The following is a 26,029-nucleotide window of genomic DNA, read 5'->3' on the forward strand; positions in this document are numbered from 1 at the left end:
AAAGGTTAAAATACAATTGATTAGATTTCTGCGAATCATATTTCAGGTCCCACATCACCTTACTTGGTTTTGGAGTGTTTCCACAGTTTTGTAGTTTCCGGATTTAAGACCATAGATGATTATTTACGTCCATTTTCAATCTGACAAACTAGGTTACTAAAGGTAAGCTCAACTTTATTCAAAGCTGTCGGGAATCTCTAAAGCAAAGGAAATGAGGGGGGAAGGTCAATTAGGTTTCTGGAAGGAGTGGGTCTCGAGGTGGAACTTAAAGAGACAGCAGAATCTCACAGAGAAAACGCTTTAGGTGCTTCGACAACGGCCAAAAACATTTACGGGGCGTGGTGGTGGTGGTGGTGGGGGGGATTGGTAATGCCACTGAGCAGATCCTAGGATGTAAAACGGGGCTGTTATGATGTGAGATAAAACAGTTTGAATCCACATTGCAATGAGTTTTAAAACGCCAAGCTGAAGCTTCCGAACTTTCCTCCGCGGGCATCGGGAGCCATTGAAGGTTCTTAGCAGGTGAGTGGCATGACCAAATTGACTACCGGAACGAGGATGAACTTTGTAATTTCTCCGGCGCCTTCTGCCCGCCGCTCGGGCGGGCCTCACGGTAGGTGGTGGTGGAGCTGCCGGGCAGCTCCAAGCACCGGGTCGCGCCGGGCCGGCGGGGGTTGACGCCGCCGGGTCCCGGCTGGGGCCTCCGAGCCGCAGCCAGACGCTGCACCTGGACCCGGCCCGGCCGCCGATTGGACGGCTCGGCGTGACCCGGCTGTATCGCGAGACGAGATTGGCAGCGGCGGGGCCGCATGTGCCCCCGCGCTGGCTTTGTACGCCGAGCCGCCTGCCGGTCCTTTAACAATGGGCGGCGCGAGCGCCCCGGCGCTGGGCCCGAGCTGAGGCCGGCGCTTTGCGGCCGACTGTCCGCATCATGAGCGGGGCCGGCGTCCCCCGCACGCCGGCGGGGCTGGGGCTGTGAGGGCCGCGGTTCCGGGTAAGGGAGGCCGCCGTGGGGACCGGCAGGCCTGTGCTGGGCGCGGGGCACCGGACCCGCCCGGCCGGCCCGGCCTTTTGTTCGCCTTTCTGGGGCCGCGCGATCCCGTGCGCTGCTCTGGACGAGGTGGAGGCGGCCTGGGTGCGTGCCGGGCCCGGCGGGGGCCGCGGGGAGGTCCCCCAGGGGGGAACGAGTGCCCGAGCGGCTGCCGCTGGGACCCGGGGCCGGGCGGGTATTCGTCTGCTGGTTTATCCGCGGGAGGTTTTCGCCCGTCAATCTCTCCGCTGCCCGGGGCCGGCGCGAGAATTCGAACCCGGGACGCGGGGAGCCCCCAGTCAGGCCTCCGCCTCCAGCTTCCCTTGCGCGCACCCCGGGCCGCGCCTTGGGAACTCCAAGTTGGTCCCCTTTGCCCGGCACCCAGGCCGGCAGTTCTCAGCGCGAGCCCGCTCCTCCTGACTGGGTAGCTCGGGCCTTACGCGCGGCGTCGGGGAATTGGTTTGGATCGGTGCTGGCTTTAGGTCGAGTCCGGTGAAGAGGAGCAGCCACCCAGGGTGGCTTGAGGTCACACCCCTCGGGGAGGGGACGCTGAGGGTCGTGTGGAAGGAGCCGGCCTTGACCGCGTCTGGGGTGTGTCTTACAGACTGAAGTTGCCGCGTCTGGCCAGGCGCGTCGCCGGGTCCCATGGAGCTGGAGGGGCAGTGGTGGCGGGGACAGCTGGCCGCCGACATTCATCAAGCGCTTCGATACAAGGTAATTTCGGTGCCCGATTTTTCCATTCAGTGTTTTGTGCCAGTTAGTATAAATCGCGGCTCCCTGGGAAGTCCGGTCACTAGTTTCCAGACCAGAAAAGGCGAGTTTGCTTATTTGCTCGAGGTTAATTAACTCCTGGGTTTCTTCCCTGGGGTGTATCAGAAGAACCTGTAACTTAAGTGAGGGTGGAGCGTGGTATTTGGGAGAGGGAAAGTGGAACATGAATTTGATACTGTTTTTAAACAGATGTGTGTGCTGGCTTTTATTGGGCGGAGTAGCCCTCGTTCTGTAGTTGCTGTTGCGTTCCGCTGTTAGGTCACATCTGTACATAAATTCCCCAGCCTGTCCACTAACCTGCCTGCTATAAGACTTCGGACAAGTTACTTAATTTTCTCTTTCCCAATTTCCTCATCTGTAAAATGAATAATAATACAATGAGGCTTGTGGGGAGATTGTGAAGATTAAATGAGTTGTTATTGTGCATGTGCTTTACAACAGTGCTTCGGGCATAGTAAGCCCTAAGAAAGAGGTGACTGTTGTTATTTTTCCCTGAGACACCCCCCCCCCCGCCCCAGATTTGGGGGCTGTTCAAAATGCCTTAAGGTAGGAGTTAGCTGCTCCTTCCAGCTAACTAAAAGCAGAAAGTAGACTTTAATACATATTGGGGGGGTGGGGGGTTCGGTGCAATTTTCTGGCACAATGCAAAGTCTGTGTATTGTTCTTAACAATTTTGCTCTTATGTCACATCTCAGTTTAACGGGTCATCTCTGCCTCTTTGATAACCAGAAGAGAGACCACATCAAAACTGTCCCTAACTTAACTCAGTTTCACCCTGGATGGAGAGGGCCGTTTATTATGTACAGAAAATGAGAAAGAAGCAGAACAACTGCCTCTTTAATAAAAGGGATACTATGGGGCACCTGGGTGGCTCAGTGGGTTAAGCCTCGGACTTTGGCCTCAGGTCGTGATCTCACAGTTCATGGGTTCAAGCCCCGCCTCAGATTCTGTGCTGACAGCTCAGAGCCTGGAGCCGGTTTCACATTTTGTGTATCTCACTCTATCTGGCCCTCCCCCACTTGTGCATTCTTTCTCTCTCTCAAAAATAAATAAGCATTTAAAAAAATAAAAGGGTTACTGACTGTTGGAGTTAAAGTTCCTGGGATGATAATGAACTTGTATCGTCAGTTTTTTGTTTTTTTTTAAACCAGGTTAACTACATTAGAAAACCTAATTCCGACTTAAATTGTTACAACTGTACCTGTTTCTAAGGTTAGAGATTTTTTTTTTTTACGTTTATTCAATTCTGAGAGACAGACCGAGTACAAGTGGGGGAGGGGCAGAGAGGGAAGGAGACACAGAATCCGAAGCAGGCTCCAGGCTCTGAGCTGTCAGCACAGAGCCTAACTCGGGGCTTGAACTCACCAACCGTGAGATCATGACCTGAGCCAAAACCAAAGAGACGCCTAACCAACTGAGCCACCTAGGCGCCCTTGGTCTTTTAGTTTTAAATGTTCTCCTTTTCTAAATGTCAGCCCTTTATGCCTCTGGTATGTGGTGAAATTAATTCTTTGATGTTAATGATACTTTTATTTTTTTAGTGACATAACACTCAAAAGATTTTCCTTAAAAGATTTCCATGGTATGGAAATTATGTGTAATTTTAATCCGAGTGATGACATTGAGTTAATTTTGTCAGTTGAGGTTGCAAGTGGATTTTTTCCAGCACGTTTGTTAAATACTTTGTGTATTAGGCTCTAAGGAGGATCAAAGGAATAAGACACAAGCCTGTACTAAAATTGCTTATGAACTATCGAACTATTGGAGCGTGGGGCCTGAGGGAATGCCACTGAAAGTTACCTTGGGTCACCTGTGGCGTGCTACCCTGGGTTGTCTTATTTTATCTTTAAGCCCTGTGTAAGCCACAATTGACAACAATAGTCACACTTTGTGAAAAATTTATTAATCGGTAAATATGTTTATTGGTAAAACTTGAATCTTGTGGAACTGGAGAGACCCCTGTTTGTAGTATACCGAAGTCAAGAAAAGTTAAAATGAACTTTTCTTATAAAAAAATTAATTCCAGATCATTAATTTAGTGATTTAGTTGGATAGTCATGCTTATTTATTTATTCAACATATATGAATACCTGCAATATACAAGGTACTCTGCCAGGTGTTAGAATGGTAATAGTGGATGAGACAGACATGTCTCTGCCTGTGTGAGGTCTAATCTCAAATAACTCAGCATCTCAATTTAGCTCTTCCTTTGCACAATTGCCATTTAGACACAATGGAAGGAATTATCTGTTTAGATCCAAGGTGTGTGGAGTAATCGTTGCTTTGACCAGCAGCATTGCATCTACTAGGGAAGGGTAAAAATTACAGCAAATGGAAATTCCCTTCAACCCCAAATGCAGCTGTTCTGATTTTTTGTAAAATATAACTATTTTCTCCTCCACTTCCCCCAAAAAACCCTATAAAGCAGCTGTCTTCTTACACTTCTCGTATTGTTACCTTCTCATATTGTTATGCTATGTATACTAAAATCCTAGGATGGCTGGGAAGTATTTTCAGGAGTGTCTATGACAGATGGGAACAATGCTAGCTTGTGAAAAACACTCCAAAAATATCCCACAGAGTTGTATTTACAGTTGTGAGTACTGTTTCTATGCCTTTATTTCCATCTTGGCTGGACAGTAGCCCGTTCTGAGAAAGGGATGGCATTTAGGATGATGAATGGACTAGTACTTGAGACTGGAGATGGAGACGACCTGCTCAGGTCTCTGTGCTTTGGTCCCGTGAGATCCTGAGAAGCAGACGGGAACAAGAGTGTAAAATTCTAGAGTATCAGGAATAGACATTATAAAAAAACTTGTAAGCTGAGAGAAGCATAGGTCGTTTTTTCATGCTTACATAACTGTAGTATCTGGATGAAGAAAACTGAATCTGACAGCCATCTGGTAAGCACTTGTAGTTTACCATTTAAAATGATATAAAGAGAATGTATTAGACACACTCTTAAAAATCTCTTGGTCCTTGGTGTTCTTGCCTTTGTTTTATCCACATTTAATAAGTTAACATAGTGAAAAATAAACTCCACCAAATAAAGTGTTTTCCAGCTGTGTTTCCCAGTGAGTCTTTAAGACCTGTTCAAGCCTCTTTTAAAGAAAGCCTCCCCTGGCTTTGTTTTTTCCCAGCACTCCATCTCCTGAGCTGGGTTAGATCTTCTGTCTCTCTGTTCTGTAATAACTTGTGATTACTGTATTATATTCTAATAATCTTTGATTTATTAGACTATAATATATATATATATATTAATAGATTTCCTGATATCAAGCCATCTTTGCATTCCTGGAGTGTACTACAATTGATGATGATGTATTCTTTGGATATAGTACTAAATTACATTGGCTAACATTTTGTCTAAAATTTTAGCTCTTATTGGTTAGGCAGATATGTAAGTTCCATTTTTGGTGTTTGTTTATTGTACAGTTTTTACAACATAAAATTTTAACTATTTTTAAGTGGATAGTTCAGTGACATTAGGTATATTTACATTGTGTTACTTTTACCTCTACATCTGTAGAACTTTTTCATCTTAAACTAAAATGCATTTTATCAATTCATATACTGAAAGGTTGTTTGTTTCTACCTTTTGGCTTTTGTGAATAATGCTGCTAACAATAGAGAGGTACAAATATGTGAGTCCCTACTTTCAGTTCTTTTTGGTGTATACCTAAAAGTGGAATTGCTGGATCATATAATAATTCTATGTTTAATTTTTTTGAGGAATTGTAATATCGTTATTCAGTGGCTGTACAATTTTATATTCCCACCATTCCAAATGGGTTCCAATTTCTCACATTCTTGTCACCACTTGTGTTCTGTTTTGGATTTTTTTGATAATAGCAATCCCAGTGGGTCTGAAGTGGTATCTCGTAATAGTTTTGATTTGCATTTCCCTAATGATTAATAATGTTGAGCATCTTTATATGTGTTTATTGGTCATTTATATATCTTTGGAGAAATGTTTATTAAACCTTTTGCCCATCTTTAAGCAAGTTCTTTGTTGTTGGATTGCATGTATAAAAGTTCTTTATATAATCTGCATATTAACCTTTTACCAGATATATGATTTGCAAATATTTTCTTCCATTCTGTGGATTGCCTGTTCACTCTGTTGAAAAGAGTGAACTTTGCACAAAATTTTTAAATTTTGATGAAGTTTAATTGATCTTTTTTTTTTTTGCCTGTGGTTTTGAGGTCATATCTATGTAATTTCCTGCTATTGTGATACCTATTAGGTTTAATATTAGTATTATGCTGATCTCATGAAATGAATTTAGAACCTTTTTATCTTTCTGCTTTCTGTATGTTCTGGAAATACTTTAATAGTATAGAAAATTTCTAATTTTCGAAAAATGGTTCATGTAATTCTGAGATTGAACAGCAATGATGGGAAAAATTTTAGGTATATGAAAAGGTAATGGCAAATGAGAGATAAAACTGCTCAAATGGAAGCATGCTTAGAAGATCCTAGTGGATGAATACTAGTCTCTACCTTCCACGTCTCTGCAAGTGTAATAGTATTTGACCTACTAGGAGCATATTCACTACCTGTTACCTTCTACCCCAAAGCTTTGAGCCTCCTAAAGGGGGTGTATATGTGTGGTGTGGTTGGGTTTTTGGTAGCAGTGTTTTTCTAAAAACACGTGGTAGGGAAAAAAGGATACAAAAATCTTGCTGGAATATATCCCTTCTATAATTAATGCATGAAACACCTATAACTTCTCACCTCACAGATGTTTAAAAATAAGAAGAGAAGTTTGGTTTTAAATTTTAAATGCCATTCATTATGGCATTAAACTTTTTCAAATTTGTATTTCCTTCAAGAAGTGTTTTAGGCACTTATAACACTAATATATTGGGGGCAAAAGTTGTCTTTGCATCGTAGGGATACTACTCCTACAGGCCATGTTACACTAAATGTTGTTCCTCTTGATTTAGGAGCTGAAGTTGCCTTCCTACAAAGGCCAGTCCCCTCAACTAAGTCTCAGAAGGTATTTTGCTGACCTGATTGCCATTGTGAGCAATCGCTTCACTCTCTGCCCTTCTGCCCGACATCTGGCTGTCTATTTGCTGGACTTATTTATGGATCGGTATGACATCTCCATCCAGCAGCTGCATTTAGTTGCACTTTCCTGTCTGCTTCTAGCAAGTAAGTATGAACCTCATCTACATGACTAGAAGTTTCCATTGTTTGGAATAAAATAAATTCATATAGAGGTCAGTGAAACATCACCAAATTGCATTCATTCCAGTTTACTAATATCAGAAAGTTTATGTTGAAAGTGCTTCTTGGCATAATCATTCTTAACTAGACATTAAAAGACTAGCTCTGAAGTCTTTTAAAAACTTACATGCTTAAGCCCTACATCCTGAAGATTCTGATACAAATGTCTAGGCCACTCCAGATCTATTGACTTAGAATCTGTATCATGGGGCTTGAGTTCCAAAGCTGATTCTGATGTACCTTTCCATTTGAGAACCATTGCCTTAGGCTTTCAACCAGGAAAAACTGACCCACAGTAAATAGTTGGCATTGGGTAGAGACAGTTTTGGTTGTCGTCACAACCTGGGAGGGTGCTACTAGCCTCTAGTCTAAAGTAGAGGGCTCTAGTAAGTAGAGGGTGCTACTAAATATCTATGATGCACAAGGCAGCCCCCCCCCCCCCCCCCACCGCCCCGTAAAGAATTTCTGGCCCCAAATGTCAGTGGAACTGAGGTTGAGAAACTCTGTCCAAAAGGTACTATAGTCTTGTGTTGTTAGAATACCTTCTACTGACTACATAATGAGTTGACTTAATGAACTGAAGGTTCACAGGCAGCTTCTACAAATGGGAAAGACTGTTTTTGCAATAGGCCTGGCTCAGTGGTGGCCTGCAGGGTAGACTCTGATAAATCCTGTTTGTTACCTGATGAAGAATGTACTGTTGGGTCTTTTGGTGGCTCTTTCTCTTAGTTTCTTCCTGTAATTCATTTCATTGTTAGTATCTTGACTGAAGAGAAAGAGGGTGAGTAAAGGAATTAAAATTGGGTTTTTCTTTTAGTAATGTAATTTACAGTAGAAATGTAATCCCCACTTCAGAGTACTTTGTAGTAATACCTACTGCCTTCATTTCTAACCCCCTCTTGAGGGTTTGGGATCTTATGTGGGTGCTGTCTAAGGAACATTCCCCCTACATGCTACCACCAGAGTTCTTTGTAGAACAGTTTTGTGCTTTGACTGAAAGTAAACCTAAAACCAAATGCAGGCCTTGTGATACCATTTCTGGCACTAATTTCTTCTCAGATTTTCATTTTCTTTCTCTTTTTCTATTTCTGTTCTTATTACTATTCCTTTGATCTGATAACCTCCTGTGTATTTCAAATTCTTTGTGGACCACACTGCATATAAATAAACACAGCCCCGGGGGTGACGTAGCACTCTTTGTGGGTTAAGGTAGAAACTCTTTAATGTAACACTTAGAACCTTGCATCTGGTCCCAGCCACCTTTCCAGTCTTATTTTCCCTCCCTGTTCCCATACACCTTGAGCCAAATTCTTACCAGAATACTATTTTCTGAAAATCTGTATTTCTCCTTTAATCTGTTGTCCTCTATGATCCAGACACATCACCTGCTCCTCTCCCCTCTATCCAGAATGCTGGAGAGGTAATACTTGTACGTTTATAATTAACCTTTAATTTAACCTTTAATTAAAGTTTCATTCTCATAAGCAATCTCATGTACAATTCTGTATGTGTTTCATCACTGGCTGTGAAGCCCTTTGTGCTTTCGTAGTTGGCATAGGATTAGAAAAACCCACACTTGATACATTGGATGTGTGAGGATTCACAAATGGAATGGCTTCTTATCCTACAAAATGATAGTTTATAATAGGATCAGTTTATAATAGACACTGGAAATCACATATGCAAGTTAGGTTATTTTTAAAACTTAGGATCGTTCATGAAAAATGATATTGCCTGTTGTGGCCATCACTGCTTTTACCACTACCAAACCTCATCTTGCTTTATGCCTGAGATTCTTAAAAGTGTAGTGGAAACCAAGTAGGAGATTATTCCTGGTGAACTGACTTACATTTCTGACTTACTTGACTTTACTTAGTGGTAACTTATCAAATGAATTAGGAGTTACTCAACTAGATACTCTTTTTTTTTTTTTTTTAATTTTTTTTTTTTAACTTTTATTTATTTTTGAGACAGAGAGAGACAGAGCATGAATGGGGGAGGGGCAGAGAGAGGGAGACACAGAATCAGAAGCAGGCTCCAGGCTCTGAGCTGTCAGCCCAGAGCCCGACACGGGGCTCGAACTCACGGACCGCGAGATCGTGACCTGAGCCGAAGTCGGACGCTCAACCGACTGAGCCACCCAGGCGCCCCTCAACTAGATATTCTTAAACTACATGTTATTGCTAAAGTTTCCTGGGGATTCTAGTTGAATAATCTAAGATTTCTGGCCACCATGCAGTGTTTAGCATTGGTGCCAAGTTCTTGAAATTTCTACAATTTGGGGAAAAGATACTTTATTTGTGCACCATCTTAGGTTGATTGAAATGGAGCTTTTAATTGTTCTTGTTTTTTTAATTATCTCTTACTGTTTAAGATTATGATCAATTTATTGAAGATTATTTTTGCACATTTTCAAGGAACTAGGCTTCAGGATTTGTATTCCTGTGGCTTAAATATGAATTGTTGATCAGCTATTGCTGAGCGTCAGATACCTCCTCCCTTTGTTCTGCTGGCATCCCCTAACCTCTCTTTGCCAAAAGAGAGGAATTGTTTTTACATTGTTCCTTTTCCACTGGATAGTGAAGAGAGTGAGATAGGTATGCCCCAGGGTCTCAGCCCCTCCAAGTAGGCAGTGGTCAAGAGTTTAAGCTGTTGGCTGTATCCTTGGGTCAGGAATCAAAGAGACCCTTAGTAGTCTGTCTCTACTCTGTAGGTTTGCTGCTACAAAAGTACTTAGGATGCGTATAAACTGGTAGCCTATTTTTAGTATCTGGTGTCTGTTTTTAACTTGTGGAGTACATTCTAGTGTTTCTTAACATTCTTACACTTTTCTTATCTTTGGCAGCTCTCCAGTTAGGTTTCATAAACTTTATTTAAGTCCTGCCTCTCTCCTCCCAGAGTGATTGAACTCTGTATGCTCGCCTTCCCCATCTGCTCCCTGCTTTAGGGTGAGCAGCCTGTTGCGTAAAAGTGGAGAACAGCTTGCAGCTGACAGGACTGGGGGACGGTGGATTCTGCTTATTAAATAGGATGGGAGGCTGTCAGTAGTTTGGCCAAAGATGGAGCACAGCTTGTGAGTTCCAGGTAATATCTGTACCCAGCTGCCTGTATGTCTGCACTGTTGGAGCTGGGAAGAAAGGTCCGACAGGCTGTCTCTGATGAAAGAGCGAGCCGTATGGTGTTTTAGAGTAGGGATTACGGTGGTGAATTTCCTAGGTTTGAATCTGTTGTCAGCAATATGCATTTCAACAACCCTTAAGTCTGAAGTTACTTGTCTGTAGAATGAAAATAAAGACACTTAACTGACAGAGTTGTTGTGAGGATCAAGTAGGGTAAGATGTTTAAAAACACATAGGAAATTGAAACATAAATGTTAGCATCATAATGATTAATTCTTCTATAAACTCTTCTATAATCTTTAGTCTGACTCCCTAGCTCTAAAGATTCTGGCTCTTTCCAGAAAAGTCTGTGCTTCATCCTGGGAAATTCTTAAATTCTAACTCTTTGTCTTGTATACCCTGGCTTCCCTTGGCTTCTGTGATTAGCATTGAACTTGTAGAGAGCACGGAAGCAGTCTTGGATATGAGGCTTTTGATACTTTGGTCAAGGTCTTGTGTAACTAAGAAATGATCTCAAAATCAGGATGAAGCCAAAAGTAAGATAGGCTATTAGTAGTGAAAATCTGTGACAAATGCTTATTTCTCCTTGCTTACCAGTAATGGGTTGATAAAACTTTTTAATTGGTTATCTGAAAAGTGAAAATTTTACTTCCTAGTTGACTTGATTTACATCTTTTTAATGCAAATAGTTAAATATGAATAGAACCTTTTTTTAAATATGAATAGAACTTTTTCCCTCCTATGAATTGCCTCTTCCTGTTCCTTACTTGGTTTTTCTCTTAGATTGGTAGTCTAACAAATTTGTGAAAATTCTTAGTATGTATCAAAGATGACTTTTTTCCTGCTCAATAATAAAAGAATCGAAATGTCTATTGGCAGAGTATACAGTGACATAGGATCCTGGCTCCTTCTGCCATATACCTACCATTCACTGCTGGCTTTGAAAATGTGCTGGTTTCCATAGCTGATCTGAGCATTTCCTATAAAGGAAAGAAAGTCCGATGTTTTGTTTCTGTGGCGTCTAATTCTTTATTTTCTGGGAAGCAGATGTGAATTTCCTGTGCCCTTATTTCCTGTTTGGGGCCCTTATCAATATAATCACATGGCTTCTGGTATTTCCTTTCAATTGAAGAAACTGATCTTTGTGATCTGTATGTGGTATTGCAGATAAGTAGATTTAAAATACCCATGCACATAGCTTTGAGCACAACAAAAATGATGGTTATGAATGCAGGTACTCACTGACGCTGTCACACATTTTTAAGTCTTTTAGTATCTATGTATCGGAGTATATCACTATATATAATGAAAAAGTTCCAAAAAACTTAAGCCTGAATAAAATCCCAAGTATAGTCATTATGCAGTACACAGGTTGTTTTTAACTTTGCAAGTCAAGGTACAAAGGCTTTCTTTTTACACTTGTAACCGCCAAGTACTTTATAAATATAGAAACCCCATAGATTTTTAATAATACAGAATTCTGTCTATTTTGATAGTTGTTGTACCCATATAACCTAGTGCAATACTTTGATCTAGAAGTACAGATTTGGGAATTCAAACATAAGTCTTCCTTTTGGCTTCCATTTTTGGTTTGGTTCAGCTTACTTGACCTTGAATGAATCAGCCAACCTCATTGCCTTCGTTTTTTGAGCTTTGAAATTGGTCTTATACAATTTTGTTTTCAGTGTTGAAAGTTTCAAAGAAATAATAGGAAACATTCTTGATCCTTGAATTAAACAATGAGTTATAGTGTATTAATTTCTTCAAAGGAACTTCAAGCATGATGTAAATAAACACATTAATTTTTATGATATTCCTTTGAAGTACACTGAGGGTGTTGCTGTTGCTACACAAATGGCAGGGTACTTTGAAAACCTTAATGATTCATCCAGAGGGATTGAACTAAATTCCTGGGACACTCTCCACTCTGACAGTGGAGAACAGTGGGTTCCTTTCCCGTATCTTTATGCAGTGATGATGCTGGATGACCAGCTTGTAAAGATCACTTTAGTGCTCTCAGCCCTACTGAGTATATCATTGGAAACACTTGTGAAATTCATCTGTATGTGATTTGAATTGGGAGGGGCTATCTAGATTCTTTCAGAGTCTGAATTGTACATGGTTTTTTGATCACCTCCTACCTGTAGCAATATATAGTTAAGAGTAATTTAGATCTAAAGATGCTCAAAATTTCTGAGGCAGGAGAAAAATTCTCTTTGGACTTCACCTCTTCATTAAGTCATGAGCTTTGACTCACCTGGCATAAGAGACAAAACCTACCCCAGGTCCCCTCCCCCTTAAGCCAGACCCAAGGTAGCCAGCAGTACTTTTTCCCCAGCCCTGGGCGGACAGACTTGAATAGCACCACTGACTCCAGTCTGCTGAACATCTGGGCTGGTGACCATTACCATTTGTTGTAGCACCTCCAACACGTGATATAAACCCATCCTTTCTTGGAAAAGAAACTTCACAGGGAAGCTTGTGTGGTTTCTGTTGCTTTGACAATCTTTCTGGCTCTTCTCCAAAACATGTTTTTAAATGGATAAAATAAAATTACAAGATTTCCAAAGAAATCAAATATGTTGAAATAGTTCTCAAATGGGGCGCCTGGGTGGTGCAGTCGGTTAAGCGTCCGACTTCAGCCAGGTCACGATCTCGCGGTCCGTGAGTTCGAGCCCCGCGTCGGGCTCTGGGCTGATGGCTCAGAGCCTGGAGCCTGTTTCCGATTCTGTGTCTCCCTCTCTCTCTGCCTCTCCCCCGTTCATGCTCTGTCTCTCTCTGTCCCAAAAATAAATAAACATTGAAAAAAAAGTTAAAAAAAAAAAAAAAAGAAATAGTTCTCAAAATAGTAAAACAAAAAATTTTATATAATAATATGTAACATAGTCTAACAACTATAATTTTGAACAAGTATAAAAGCTTTTGTGAGAAATCTATATGATAGATTGTATTGCATACAATTAGAAATAATTGCAATATTATATGACTGTTTTAATGTAAAATAGAACATAATAGTAGAAGGCTTTAGTTAATAATTTCCTGTCTTCTGTGGACCACCGTTGAACAAACCCAGAGAGATTTGAAGACAATTCTTTGGTTCTAATGCTGCATCTTGAAAACCATACTGGTACTGGATAGTTTGAATTTTTTCCAGCCATAAGTTCTAGAGATACCTAAAATGAATGATTTATATACAGTAAATTAAAGTGTAAGATGGTACATTAATAATCTGTAGAAACATTATTCTGGGGCTGGAGAGGGAATTCTATTCCTCAGCTGCACATTTAGATGAGTATTTCCTGAAAAGAAGTTTATGCCTTAGAATAATAAAGTACAGCCATCAGAATGTCTGCTCCTACTTTGTAAGGGGATACAAAAGTAAATATAAAGTATTCTCTTGTTCCTTTTTTGGTAAGAGACTTACCTAGGTTTTGTTTGAATTCAGAAGAGGAGGCTTTTCAGTGTAATGAGAATGCTTCTTAGATATTCACCCAGTTTTTTCTCCCACTGTCTCTCTGGAATTGAGATTGTGCTGAAAATAAGCCAGAATGAAACACTTGAAGTTTTTTTTTTTTTTAATTTTTTTTTAACATTTATTTATTTTTGAGACAGAGAGAGACAGAGCATGAATGGGGGAGGGTCAGAGAGAGAGAGAGACACACAGAATTTGAAACAGGCTCCAGGCTCTGAGCTGTCAGCACAGAGCCCGATGCGAGGCTTGAACTCACAGACCGCAAGATCATGACCTGAGCTGAAGTCGGACGCTTAACCGACTGAGCCACCCAGGCTCCCCACTTGAAGTTTTTATGTATTTATTTTTGAGAGAGAGATGGAGAGAGCAGGGGAGGGACAGAGAGAGGCTCCCAAGCAAGCTCCACCTGTCGGCACAGGGCCCAATGTGGGGCTTGATTTCACAAACTGTGATATCATGACCTGAGCCGAAACCAAGAGCTGGACACTTAACCGACTCAGCCACCTAGGTGCCCCTGAAGCTTAGCTATTTTGATTTCAGATAACTCCGTGACATGAAATTCTTTAAACTTTCTTCTATTCTAAAATAAAAGCCTGTTCTCCCACTGACCACTGCTGTTCCCCCCTTGCCAAAAGAAGTTTCCTGGAAAAGATTGTGCTGGTGATTTGAGAGTTATTTTTTCATTGGCACATATGACTATTTTCATTATACAGTATGACATAGATCAGAATGTTTACATGTTCCATTTTTTGTTTAGAGGCGGGTAGGGAGTAAGGGATGGAGGCACCAGGAGAGAATACTGCAAAATATGAGAACCAGAGTTCTGGCACACTTGTTTCTGCCCAAGAGAGGAGAAAGAATGTCTTTGGATCTAAGTCTTTGCAGTAAGACAGCAAATCCCATTGAAGTGACCAGACCTATAATGATCACTTGTATAACATTTTGTCTCTCTGTCTTACCCCTCCCCCCTTTTCTTATAAGGTAAATTCGAAGAAAAAGAAGATAGTGTGCCTAAGCTGGAACAGCTCAACAGCCTGGGTTGTATGACTAACATGAATCTAGTATTAACAAAGCAAAATTTGCTACATATGGAACTGTTATTATTAGAAACCTTTCAGTGGAACCTCTGCCTTCCAACAGCTGCCCATTTCATTGAGTATTATCTCTCTGAAGCAGTACACGAAACAGATCTTCATGATGGCTGGCCAATGATTTGCTTGGAAAAAACTAAACTCTACATGGCCAAGTATGCAGATTACTTCCTGGAAGTATCTTTGCAAGGTGAGTCATTGTGGACGCCAGTAAGTGACTTGTGAGCTTGTAACTTGTGTATTCTGTTGCTTAAGTTCATTTTTGATGTCTCCACAGATTATGCCTTTCTAAATTATGCACCTTCTTTAGTAGCTGCTGCGTGTGTGGCTTCTTCAAGGATTATACTTCGTCTTTCTCCAACGTGGCCTACAAGATTGCATCGTCTTACTGCTTACTCCTGGGATTTTTTAGTGCAGTGCATTGAACGGCTATTGATGTAAGCCTCCTTACCTCGTGTTTGTGATTTCTCAATACTTTTCTTCATGTACAAGGCCATAAAAAGAACTTCCTTTTTTTTAAATGTTTATTTTTGACAGAAAGACAGAGTGTGAGCGGGGGAGGGGCAGAGAGAGAGGGAGACACAGAATCCCAAGCTGGCTCCATGCTCTGAGCTGTCAGCACAGAGCCCAACGTGGGGCTCAAACCCACAAACCACAAGATCATGACCTGAGCCAAAATCAGACGTTTAACTGACTGAGCCCCCCAGGTGTCCCTCTGAAAAGAACTTCTTAAAAGCACAGAGCTTTTAGGATTTTGGCTCTGACAGTTACTAGCTGCCATGAGCAAGCCATTTTATGATTAGTACTTGGCAGAAAGCTGTACTTTAGCTGTTTTCCAGTGAGAGGCTGTCATTGCTGTCATGATTTGGGGTACATGATAAGGAAAGGAGCTGCTCTTACATGAGCTCACAACTCATCAGTCCAGGCAAATCTTGCCCTTTTGCCCACTTCCACATCTTGAAATTGTAGGGCCACCAGATGTCACCAAAGTGGCAGCCACGTTTAAGTGCTTATTGTGGAAATATTTCCCAAGCTGGAAATAGGCCTCAGAGCTACCAGCAGCCAATTCCCAAGGTTTGTGTCAAAGGAAGGAGCTTTTAGAAGGATAAGAGTAAAATCTCACTGTTGTTAAAATTATGGTTACAGTGACTGCTACCTGGGCAGTGGGGCAGTCCATGGAGTCAACTGTTGAAGAGTTGAAGTAACATTATAATTTTTTTTTTTTCAGTGTTTGTTTGTTTTTGAGAGAGAGACAGAGCATGAGCCAGGGAAGGGGCAGAGAGAGAGGGAGACACGGAATCCAAAGCAAGCTCCAGGCCCCGAGCTGCCAGTGCAGAGCCCAATGGGGGCTTAAACTCAACCACTGCAAAATCATGACCTGAGCCGAAGTCGGATGCTTAACCGACTGAGCCACTCAGGCGCCCCGAATTGGAAGTAGTATTATTGACATTTTTCTTTCTCTCTACGCAGCGCTCATGATAATGATGTGAAAGAGGCAAACAAACAGAGAGGACAGGCAGGATCCCAGCCAGCACAGCTGAGTGTGTTCCAGTCAGCTTCTCAGCCCTCGCGGCCAGTTCACTTTCAGCAGCCTCAGTATCTCCATCAGACGCATCAGACCTCACTGCAGTATCGCCATCCTGTAGCGGAACAACCAAGCTGTCAGCAGATTGTATCCACCACACACACCTCATCTTACACACTACAGACGTGTCCTGCTGGCTTCCAAACTAGTGTTCAGGGCCTTGGGCATGTGCAGACTGGTGTTGGGATGTCACTGGCAATACCAGTAGAAGTTAAGCCCTGTCTGAATGTTTCTTATAACCGGAGTTATCAGATAAATGAACATTACCCTTGCATTACTCCATGCTTTGAAAGGTGATTTTATGTGAAGGTAATACCTGACCCAGACTGTTTGTGACTTGAAGCTCTGGGGCAAGCTTTTTGTAAACTTCTCTTCAAAAGGAAAGGGATCCAGATTGCATCAGAACTCTTCAGATACCAGCATCTGCTAGGAAGACTGAAAATCCCTTTCAGTGCGCCACGAACACCTGGGAGGACCGAACAAACACCGCAAACACTTTAACAGTATGTATATCAAATCCTGTTAAAATACATCCCTATAATGACAAAAATTTTCAAGCCCTGGCTGATGGTCCAAATATTTCAAAAATATTCACTACAACAAAATTTGGACAGACTCCAAATCGCCATTTTGAGATTGGCCTGCGGTGGGCTCTGGGCCCAGTGTTGGCTTATATATCAGAGACTAATGTTTATCTGTGGACTTGCCAAACGGTCTTTTTATGAAGGAAAGTTACAGTATTAATTTTTGAAGAAGTCCTTTTTTTTTTTTATTCTGCAGTTTTGAGTTCCATTTTTGATCCATAAATGAATTTTTTACTAAGTTTAAACTCATGAATTGCTATTCTATACCAATCTGCAGTAAAAGAAAAAAAATTTTTTTTAGATGATTCTATATAACTTCCTATCACAATATAAGTATCTGGATTCATGTACTAAGATTAAGGATGGATTAGATCTCTTAAAATCATGGTCATAAGTTTTTCTTATTTTTTCCCCCTAAGTGATCAACCTCATATCTTTAGAATTAAAACACATTTAACTCAGGGAATTTGTACTACTTGGAAACACTTAACTGTAATGCAACATGTTTTGGGAATGTTATAGTATGAACTACCTTTATAACATAGGTTAAAATACTCTTGCTAGGATGTGTTTTCAAATGAGAACATAATTGTAGCTTAGAACGAATGAAGTGGTTCCTATCATTCATGATACATACAGAGGTTTTGCATTTCTCGGTGCAATCAATGATTTATACTCAGAATTGATGTTACTCTAGAGGTTTTTTCAAGGGAAGGCTTGGCTGTAAACTGTCAGTACTAGAATGAAGTCCTGTAGGTTTATTTTGAAATGGAATGTGGCCAGGGTAGTTCTCAGGTTGTGCTAGAGCAGCACTTTGTTACGTGGAAGACAAGTTTTATAAGCAGCCTTTCAATCCAGCCAGTCAGTGTAAGCAGGCAAAGGAACTGATGACTAAATTTCAGTAGCCACTTTCATTACATCAGCCCCAGAGCTGCCCTGGGACATTTCACTGTATTGGTCATGAGTGAAAACAGCAATAATAAGTCATTACAGCAAGGGCAATTTGGGGGAAAGAATTCAGAGGGAACAAAACGTAAAAAGAAAGAAAGCATTGTAATAACTGAAACTGTATACATTGTGCTCTTATCTGTGGGAGAACAGAGATTTGGTGGAGGGAAGCTTTCTGATTTAAAAATTAGTAAGGTGTGTCTTTTTGTTTTGTGTGTGTGTGTGTGTGTGTGCGCGCGTGCGTGCGTGTGTGTGTGTTTTTAAAGATAGCACTTGAATAGAAGGGAAATTGCATGGCAGGTATGTGACTGCCACAATATGCATTGAAGACAATATTATAAATGTGTTGTGGGTATGCAGCAGGAGTCTCAGTAATCAAGCCAATGGCTTTTGTTAGGAAAGGAAGGGACTCAACGCAGTAGTGGACTGATCCAGATGGCTCCAGTGGATAAATGTGGGTGGGTGGCTTCTGCCAGCATGAATTCTTAGAGAATGTCCTTTCCTTAAAAGAATGGTAACTTGTATAATAGAGTACATAGGGCATGACGTGAATTTATTAGTCTGGTAGATTAAAAACCACTCAGGTAAGAACACTCACTCATGGCAGTTTTGAAGCATGAAAATTGTTTTCTGAAAGTATCATCACTTTTCCTCTAGAAGGCTGCTAATTGGATTTTGGTAGTTCTTACCTCAAGAGAGCTTGAATTATTTGGGGGAAAGTGGGTTCAAAAGAGAATATATCTTTCACATTCAGAACCCAGCACCTGGAGTCCGATTTTCAGTATTTTAACTACCTCAATAATGCTATGAATGTAAGATACTGGGATAGAGATCCCAACTTGAAACAACAGCCGGTGCCTATGGTAATTTAATGTCTTGTCAAATGCTTTTATTGATTGGTTTAAATGTCATTCTTGTTATAGAAGAATATGCCTTTTTAAAAAACTTATAACACTTTCCCAGTTTATATTTAAAAAAACTAAACACTGGATTAATTTGGGGGGGGGTAGAATAAAATAATTAATTGGTTACTATTGCTGCATACCCAGGATGGGGTGGGTGGGGTGATTGGAGAATCAGAACTATTTTTAAAACATTAGGTTTCAATATAAATACAACTCACAACTGCTAGCCTTGGGGGACGGGGGTGGGGGAGTTGTGTGGGTTTTGTTTTGTTTAATTTATTGGTTAGTCTTTAAAGTAGGTCTTTTTTCTTTCTTTTTTTTTTTTTTTTTTTGAGATTACTGGACCATCATTAAATGTGTACTGTGAAGAGATTAATGATATGTATAAAGGGCTTTACCAAAGTCCACTAAATAAACACTACTCAAGTACAGACTGCAAACCAAAATGTATCTGTGTTGTGACATTAATTGCAAATAGCGAGTATGGTGCTAAATTCTACACCAATGGAATTAGATGAGTGCTATGCACTTAATTTTAAAATAAATCTAGTTTTCAGTAAAATGGCTTTAGTGTTTTGTTTTAAATATAAATTTGGTATATATTTTTAGTTTCAGTGAACCGTGTCATCGTATTAGTCAGACTTGGAATCCTAATTATATTTACTAAAAGCCATCCAGATGTAGAGTATAACCAAAGTGGTAGGAAACGTTTGTGTAGTAATTATGTATTCCATACTGAGCCTCAAAGCCCACAAAAGTATATCGCACACAGCTTTTGGACTTTTGAGCTTAAAATCAGTTAGTGTATTAACAATAGCAGCTTCTAATTTATTAAACAACACATGCTTCAGAAAATTTGAAATCTGATCTCAGAAAAGTAGGGACACAAAACAGTCAAGGGTGTGAGAGGGAGCAGGGTCAACAGTGAGTGATAGTGGTCTGTTCACCTAAATATATCTTTTGCCACTTAATTAAACTTAAAACTCAGGTAGAAATTGTTTTGAAGAGTAAAATTTTAACAGGTTTGTATGTGTGGATTAAGAATTTCCACTCCTAGGGGCTCCTGGGTGGCTCAGTCAGTTGAGCATCTGACTTCAAGTTGGGTCATGATCTCACGGTCTGTGAGTTCAAGCCCCGCGTTGGGCTCTGTGCTGACAGCTCGGAGCCTGGAGCCTGCTTCGGATTCTGTGTCTCCCTCTCTCTCTGCCCCTCCTCTGGTCGCACCCTGTCTCTCTCAAAAATAAACATTAAAAAAATGAGAGGAGTATATATTATTTATTTCCCCACTGCTGTTAAGAACAAAAGATTGTAAAAACCTAAATGTCCATCAATAGGGGACTTTGTTTTACTACTACAGTGACATGTAAGAAGAACAAAGTATTACTATAAGCTGATATGGTCAATCTCCACGATATATCAAAGCAAAAGTAATGCTACCATTATGCTAATACTTACAGAGTAAGTAAGAAATAAGTAAGGCTTTTTTGTCTATTGATGTTCGTGGTCATTTGTGGTTTTCTCATCGGTCAATATGGAAAACTTGGAAAATAAAAAATATAAAGCAAAATGGCATAATTTCTCTTGGCACTTTTCCTATATGTATACATATATATACATATATATTTACATAATTGGCATGTTGAATATGTAACTTTGTACTCCACAATATATCAACAACATTTTTCATGAAATTAAAATACATCCAAATTAAAGTATATATGTTAGAAGGGTTGTTAGTATTCAATTATATGAATACAATATATTTTAACCATTTTCCAATGTTTTGAAATGATTAATAAACTAATGAACATGTATTTTACCACTTTCCCAACAATGACCAGGGTGTGTGGGTTATAAGGCTTAAGAGTGTATCTCAGAGACCAAAGATCTAGATTGCTCTCCCAGGAATATTCTTTCTCTTGTATGAAAGCAACGAAGAATATAACAGAAAGAACCAAATATTTGCATAACCATTCACATGATTTCTGCAGTACCTTTTCCTCTAAAGCCCATCCACTAGGGATCAAGGAGTGTACTTATGACCAGAAAGCAACAGGTGTTAATGAGTAGAGGTACCCCAATATCCAAACTGTTTCAAGTACAATTCGTGTAAAAGGACATAATTACATTAATTGTATTACATTAATGTATTATACTTAATGTCTATATCAGTGTATGCATATATTATATTTTTAATGTTTACTTATTTTTGAGAGACAGAGCGTGAGCAGGGAAGGGGCAGAGAGAGAGACACAGAACTCAAAGCGAGCTCCAGGCTAGACGCCGGCAGCACAGAACCTGACGCGAGGCTTGAATTCACAAACTGAGATCATGACCTGAGCTGAAGTCAGATGCCTAAGTGACTGAGCCACCCAGGAGCCCCTCAATGTATGCATTTAGAGTTCACAGAGCTTCCTTAGTTTCACTTGAAAATTTTTAAGAAATGTAAAGGGAACTACTAGCTTCATGCTATAGATGATGAAAACGAAAGCCCAAAGATTTTGATTGTTCAAAGTCACAACAGATTAAAGCTCAGGTATGTCATCTCTTGTGCTTCTAGGAATTTTGACAATCTTCATATTGGCTACAATCTGAAAGGAAGGGGGAAAAAAGGATGAGATTTTTTATTTTCTGTATGTTGTTCAATTCCTCCTAGTTGTACAATGTTTAATGTTGAAACATGGAAAGTCACTGAATCCAATTTTTTTTTCTTCTTTTTTAAATTTTATTTTTTTAATTTACATCCAAATTAGCATATAGTACAACAGTGATTTCAGGAGTAGATTTCTTAGTGCCCCTTACCCATTTAGCCCATCCCCCCTCCCACAGCCCCTCCTGAACCCTCTGTTCTCCATATTTATGAGTCTCTTCTGTTTTGTCCCCCTCCCTGTTTTTATATTTTTGTTTCCCTTCCCTTATGTTCATCTGTTTTCTCTCTTAAATCCTCCTATGAGTGAAGTCATATTTGTCTTTCTCTGACTAATTTCATTTAGCATAATACCCTCTAGTTCCATCCACATAGATGCAAATGGCAAGATTTCATTCATTTTGATTGCCGAGTAATACTCCATTGTATATATATACCACTTCTTTATCCATTCATCCATCGATGGTCATTTGGGCTCTTTCCATACTTTGGCTATTGTTGATAGTGCTGCTATAAACATGGGGGTGCTTGTGTCCATTTGAAACAGCACACCTGTATCCCTTGGATAAATAACCTAGTAGTGCATTTGCTGGGTCGTAGGGTAGTTCTATTTTTAGTTATTTGAGGAACCTCCATACTGTTTTCCAGAGTGGCTGCACCAGCTTGCATTCCTACTAACAGTGCAAAAGAAATCCTCTTTCTCTGCATCCTTGCCAACATCTGTTGTTGCCTGAGTTGTTAATGTTAGCCATTCTGACTGGTGTAAGGCGGTATCTCATTGTGGTTTTGATTTGTATTTCCCTGATGATGGGTGAGTGATGTTGAGCATTTTTTCAGGTGTCGGTTGGCCATCTGGATGTCTTCTTTGGAGAAGTGTCTATTCATGTCTTTTGCCCATTTCTTCACTGGATTATTTGTTTTTTGGGTGTTGAGTTTGATAAGTTCTTTATAGATTTTGGATACTAACCCTTTATCTGATACGTTGTTTGCAAATATCTTCTCCCATTCTGTCAGTTGCCTTTTAGTTTTGCTGATTGTTTCCTTCGCTGTGCAGAGGCTTTTTATTTTGATGAGGTCCCAATAGTTCATTTTTGCTTTTGTTTCTCTTGCCTCCAGAGATGTGTTGAGTAAGAAGTTGCTGCGGCCAAGATCAGAGAGGTTTTGCCTGCTTTCTCCTCGAGGATTCTGATGGCTTCCTGTCTTACGTTGAGGTCTTTCATCCATTTTGAGTTTATTTTTGTGTATGGTGTAAGAACATGGTCCAGGTTCATTCTTCTGCATGTCGCTGTTCAGTTTTCCCAGCACCACTTGCTAAAGAGACTGTCTTTATTCCATTGGGTTTTCTTTCCTGCTTTGTCAAAGATTAGTTGGTCATACATTTGTGGGTCCATTTCTGGGTTCTCTATTCTGTTCCATTGATCTGAGTGTCTGTTCTTGTGCCAGTCCAGTTTTCTAATTCAGCATTAGTGGGTCATGAAATCAACTTAATGGATCACAGTCAACAAACTGAATAGAAAAGAATGGAATAGAATATATGAATGTACTGCCCTAGTAAAAATAAGGATTGTTTTATTAAACATTTCTAACTCCAAGTGACAGGAAAAAAAAAAAAAAAAAAAAAAGCTTGGAAACACTGCTTAATCCCATGTTCTCAAACAACAGGTTGCCTAAGAATCGTCTAGACCTCAAGTCCAAAAGACTCTGATTCAGTAATTCTGGAATGGGAATCAAGAGCCTGCATTTTTAGAAGGCACTATAGGAGATTCTGATGCAGACAGTCTTGAGGTTGTGCTTTGAAAAACTATGCCCCATATAATGCAGAAGCAAGCTCTTCTGTACATGCATGTCTTCTCCAGAAGGTTCCCAAGACACCAGAAGACATTCTTTTGCCGCAGAAAACCACCTCAGTACAAAAGTGCAGGGTTTGGTGGCATGTGCCCACTAATTACAACCATGTTCTTGTATTGGTCTGCAGATTGTTCAGGTACCTGCCTCCATTCTTAGATATTAATTACTAGGCCAGCGACATGTCTGAGAAGGGTGATAACCATGACTAAGATCTGGATCTCTTACATCGTTAAGTGGCATATGAAGGGAGCTGGTGTCAATAATGTGTCCTTAAGTGTTCTTTGACCTTGATTATTCCTAATTGCTAATACTTTAACTAAATCCTACTACACTACTAGGCCCCAGGATTTGGGGTTGGCATTGGAGGGAGCACAAAGATGACTGCCCTGGACATCTTCACCCCATCCCAACACACAGAAAGCAAGAAAGTGGCTCAGCAAATATTTTATCTTTGCTTTTTGCAGAGGTGCCTCGTGGGTTTCAGATACCAGGGAAGTGGCTTCTTATAATCTGAGATGATGGGACTACACCCTCCAGTTTCACACTTTTCTTCCTTCTTTCACACACCAAAGGGAAACATTGCTCATGTCTTTAAGGAAATATATCCTCTACTGGTCCTATTATCAAGGCATCACAAAATAATATGTCATCCTAGAAACCATGGTCTCCAAAAGGTTTTGAGAAACACATAACGAAAGGATTGGGCATGTGCTGGGGTATTGGCAATTAGTACATTTAGGAAGACTCATGTTTTACCGATATTCCTCCCAGTGAGGTGCTAAGTAAAAACAGTCTTTGGATTATAGAGAGGCTTAAAGCCCTCCCTTATTCACAAATCACTTGAAGGTAGGGGCGCCTGGATGGCTCAGTCCGTTAAGTGTCCGGCTTCAGCTCAAGTCATGGTCTCCCGGTTCGTGGGTTCAAGCCCCGCGTCAGGCTCTGTGCTGAGTTCAGAGCCTGGAGCCTGCTTCGGATTCTGTCTCCCTCTCTCTCTGCCCCTCCCCTACTCAGGCTATGTGTGTGTGTGTGTGTGTGTGTCTCTCTCTCTTTCTCTCTCTCTCTCTAGAATAAATAATAAAAACATTTTAAAAAATACTTTTAAAAAATCACTTTCAAAGACAACTAACTTAATTTGATCATCTTAAAGGATGTTCGTCAAAGGGTTTAACATAGTAATTGCTGACTAGTGGGACTGTTGATTTTAATTTTCTCCTTTATAACTTTGTGTTCTTTTTCTATAGTACATATGGATTACTTTTACAATTGGGAAAAATATATTTTGTATATCTTTTTAGAAATCATAAAAAGCATCTCAGATAAGGTAGACTGACTTCTTTATGTGTTTCAAAGAAGTTCTAGATGAAAGACTTAGTAAATACTCATGCAGGTTTCTTTTTAATAGGATCCCATTCTCAATGCTCAAAGATGTATTACTTAACAGCAAGTAAAGAACCAGAAGGCTTTCCAGAATGGCCATTTATTGATTCAAAAATTGTAATACATCTATTTCACAATAAATCAATTCATTCTCTAAGTATAGACACTCTAGGTGACCCCAAACTTATACAACCCAGAGATCTTTGGCTAACATAACAATAACACCCTCAAATAAAGCCTTTGTGAAGATGGTGATGTTTTTCCGTTTTGGCGAGAACACATTTTCAGCATCAAACAGCTTTGGAGGACGGGAGTCCAACAGGCAAACATGTGCTCCTACTGTTCCCACAAAAGCAAAGCAGTTTTGCCAACTGTTAGAAACATGATAAAATCATGGCATATAAATTATGTAAACAAAACATGTTCTATTTGTTCCATAACAGTATAAAATCATGTTAATTTTCATCCAGATAGAAAGGCTTTAACCCTCTAAATCCAAATAATCTAAGGCCCTCATTGCCACCCAAATATTAAAAAAAATTTTTTTTTTAATGTTTATTTTTTAGAGACAGAGAACATGAGTGAAGGAGGGGCAGAGAGAGAGGGAGACAGAATCTGAAGCAGGCTCCAGGCTCTGAGTTGTCAACACAGAGCCCAACATGAGGCTCGAACTCACAAACCACGAGATCATGACCTAAGCTGAAGTTGGATGCTCAACCGACTGAGCCACCCAGGCGCCCCCCACCCAAATATTTTTGATGTGGTATGCCTAAACTTTTGGGATGCCCTCTTCTGACCTTGTAAGAGTTTCCCATGTATGTAGATAAGTATTGTCTAAATAATAGACAGTGAGTCAAAGATCTGGAATAAGATTAGGTCTATCATGAAATCCTTTGGAGATGGTCAACCAAGGCTCCACTCACATGTTACCACTATCAATTTTTTTAAAGCTCAGATGTAGAGACAAGCATTTAGGGGAGGAAAAAAAAAAACAAATTATTTAAAATAATTAAACCGGGGCGCCTGGGTGGCGCAGTCGGTTAAGCGTCCGACTTCAGCCAGGTCACGATCTCGCCGTCCATGAGTTCGAGCCCCGCGTCAGGCTCTGGGCTGATGGCTCAGAGCCTGGAGCCTGTTTCCGATTCTGTGTCTCCCTCTCTCTCTGCCCCTCCCCCGTTCATGCTCTGTCTCTCTCTGTCCCAAAAATAAATAAACGTTGGAAAAAAAAAAAATTAAAAAAAAAAATAAATAAAATAATTAAACCTATTTATTTTGAATTTTTACTGAATAGCAGTGTAGAAAAAGCCCACGCTGATGTTTTGTTCACCAAAGCATTGTTATCACCAGAAATAGAAGAAACCTCATAATCTGATCTAGAACTTTGGAAGAGAATGGAAAATAGGACATCACAAGAGA

At 40.4% G+C, this 26,029-nt stretch overlaps 1 protein-coding gene across 4 annotated transcripts; it reads left to right on the forward strand.

The window, feature by feature from the left end:
- Window positions 1-801: 801 nt before the first annotated feature.
- CCNJ (cyclin J) lies at window positions 802-20,308 on the forward strand. 4 transcript variants are annotated; one of them, XM_025918191.2, is made up of 6 exons: window positions 802-994; window positions 1,635-1,744; window positions 6,752-6,962; window positions 14,610-14,909; window positions 15,030-15,156; window positions 16,190-20,308. In XM_025918191.2, exons 2-6 carry the CDS (start codon window positions 1,676-1,678, stop codon window positions 16,599-16,601), a joined length of 1,119 nt encoding a protein of 372 aa, XP_025773976.1. In that variant the 5' UTR covers window positions 802-994; window positions 1,635-1,675; the 3' UTR covers window positions 16,602-20,308. The 4 variants fall into 4 exon arrangements, with proteins under 4 accessions (XP_025773976.1, XP_025773977.1, XP_086536627.1 ...); XM_025918192.2 differs by having other exon boundaries at window positions 15,033-15,156; XM_086680501.1 differs by having other exon boundaries at window positions 804-1,135; window positions 14,997-15,156; window positions 16,190-19,303.
- The last annotated feature ends 5,721 nt before the right edge of the window (window positions 20,309-26,029 follow it).

This window comes from Puma concolor, chromosome D2 (genome assembly GCF_028749965.1).
Source record: "Puma concolor isolate L17-30 chromosome D2, mPumCon1.1.hap2, whole genome shotgun sequence".
In the NCBI taxonomy this organism is placed as follows: domain Eukaryota; kingdom Metazoa; phylum Chordata; class Mammalia; order Carnivora; family Felidae; genus Puma; species Puma concolor.

Bases quoted from the DNA above. Each gene is read 5' to 3' on its own strand.
- CCNJ (XM_086680501.1), top strand. From the start codon at position 1,676: ATGGAGCTGGAGGGGCAGTGGTGGCGGGGACAGCTGGCCGCCGACATT. The intron at 1,745-6,751 runs GTAATTTCGGTG...CTCTTGATTTAG, and splicing joins ATCAAGCGCTTCGATACAAG to GAGCTGAAGTTGCCTTCCTA. The intron at 15,157-16,189 runs GTAAGCCTCCTT...CTCTCTACGCAG, and splicing joins TGCATTGAACGGCTATTGAT to CGCTCATGATAATGATGTGA.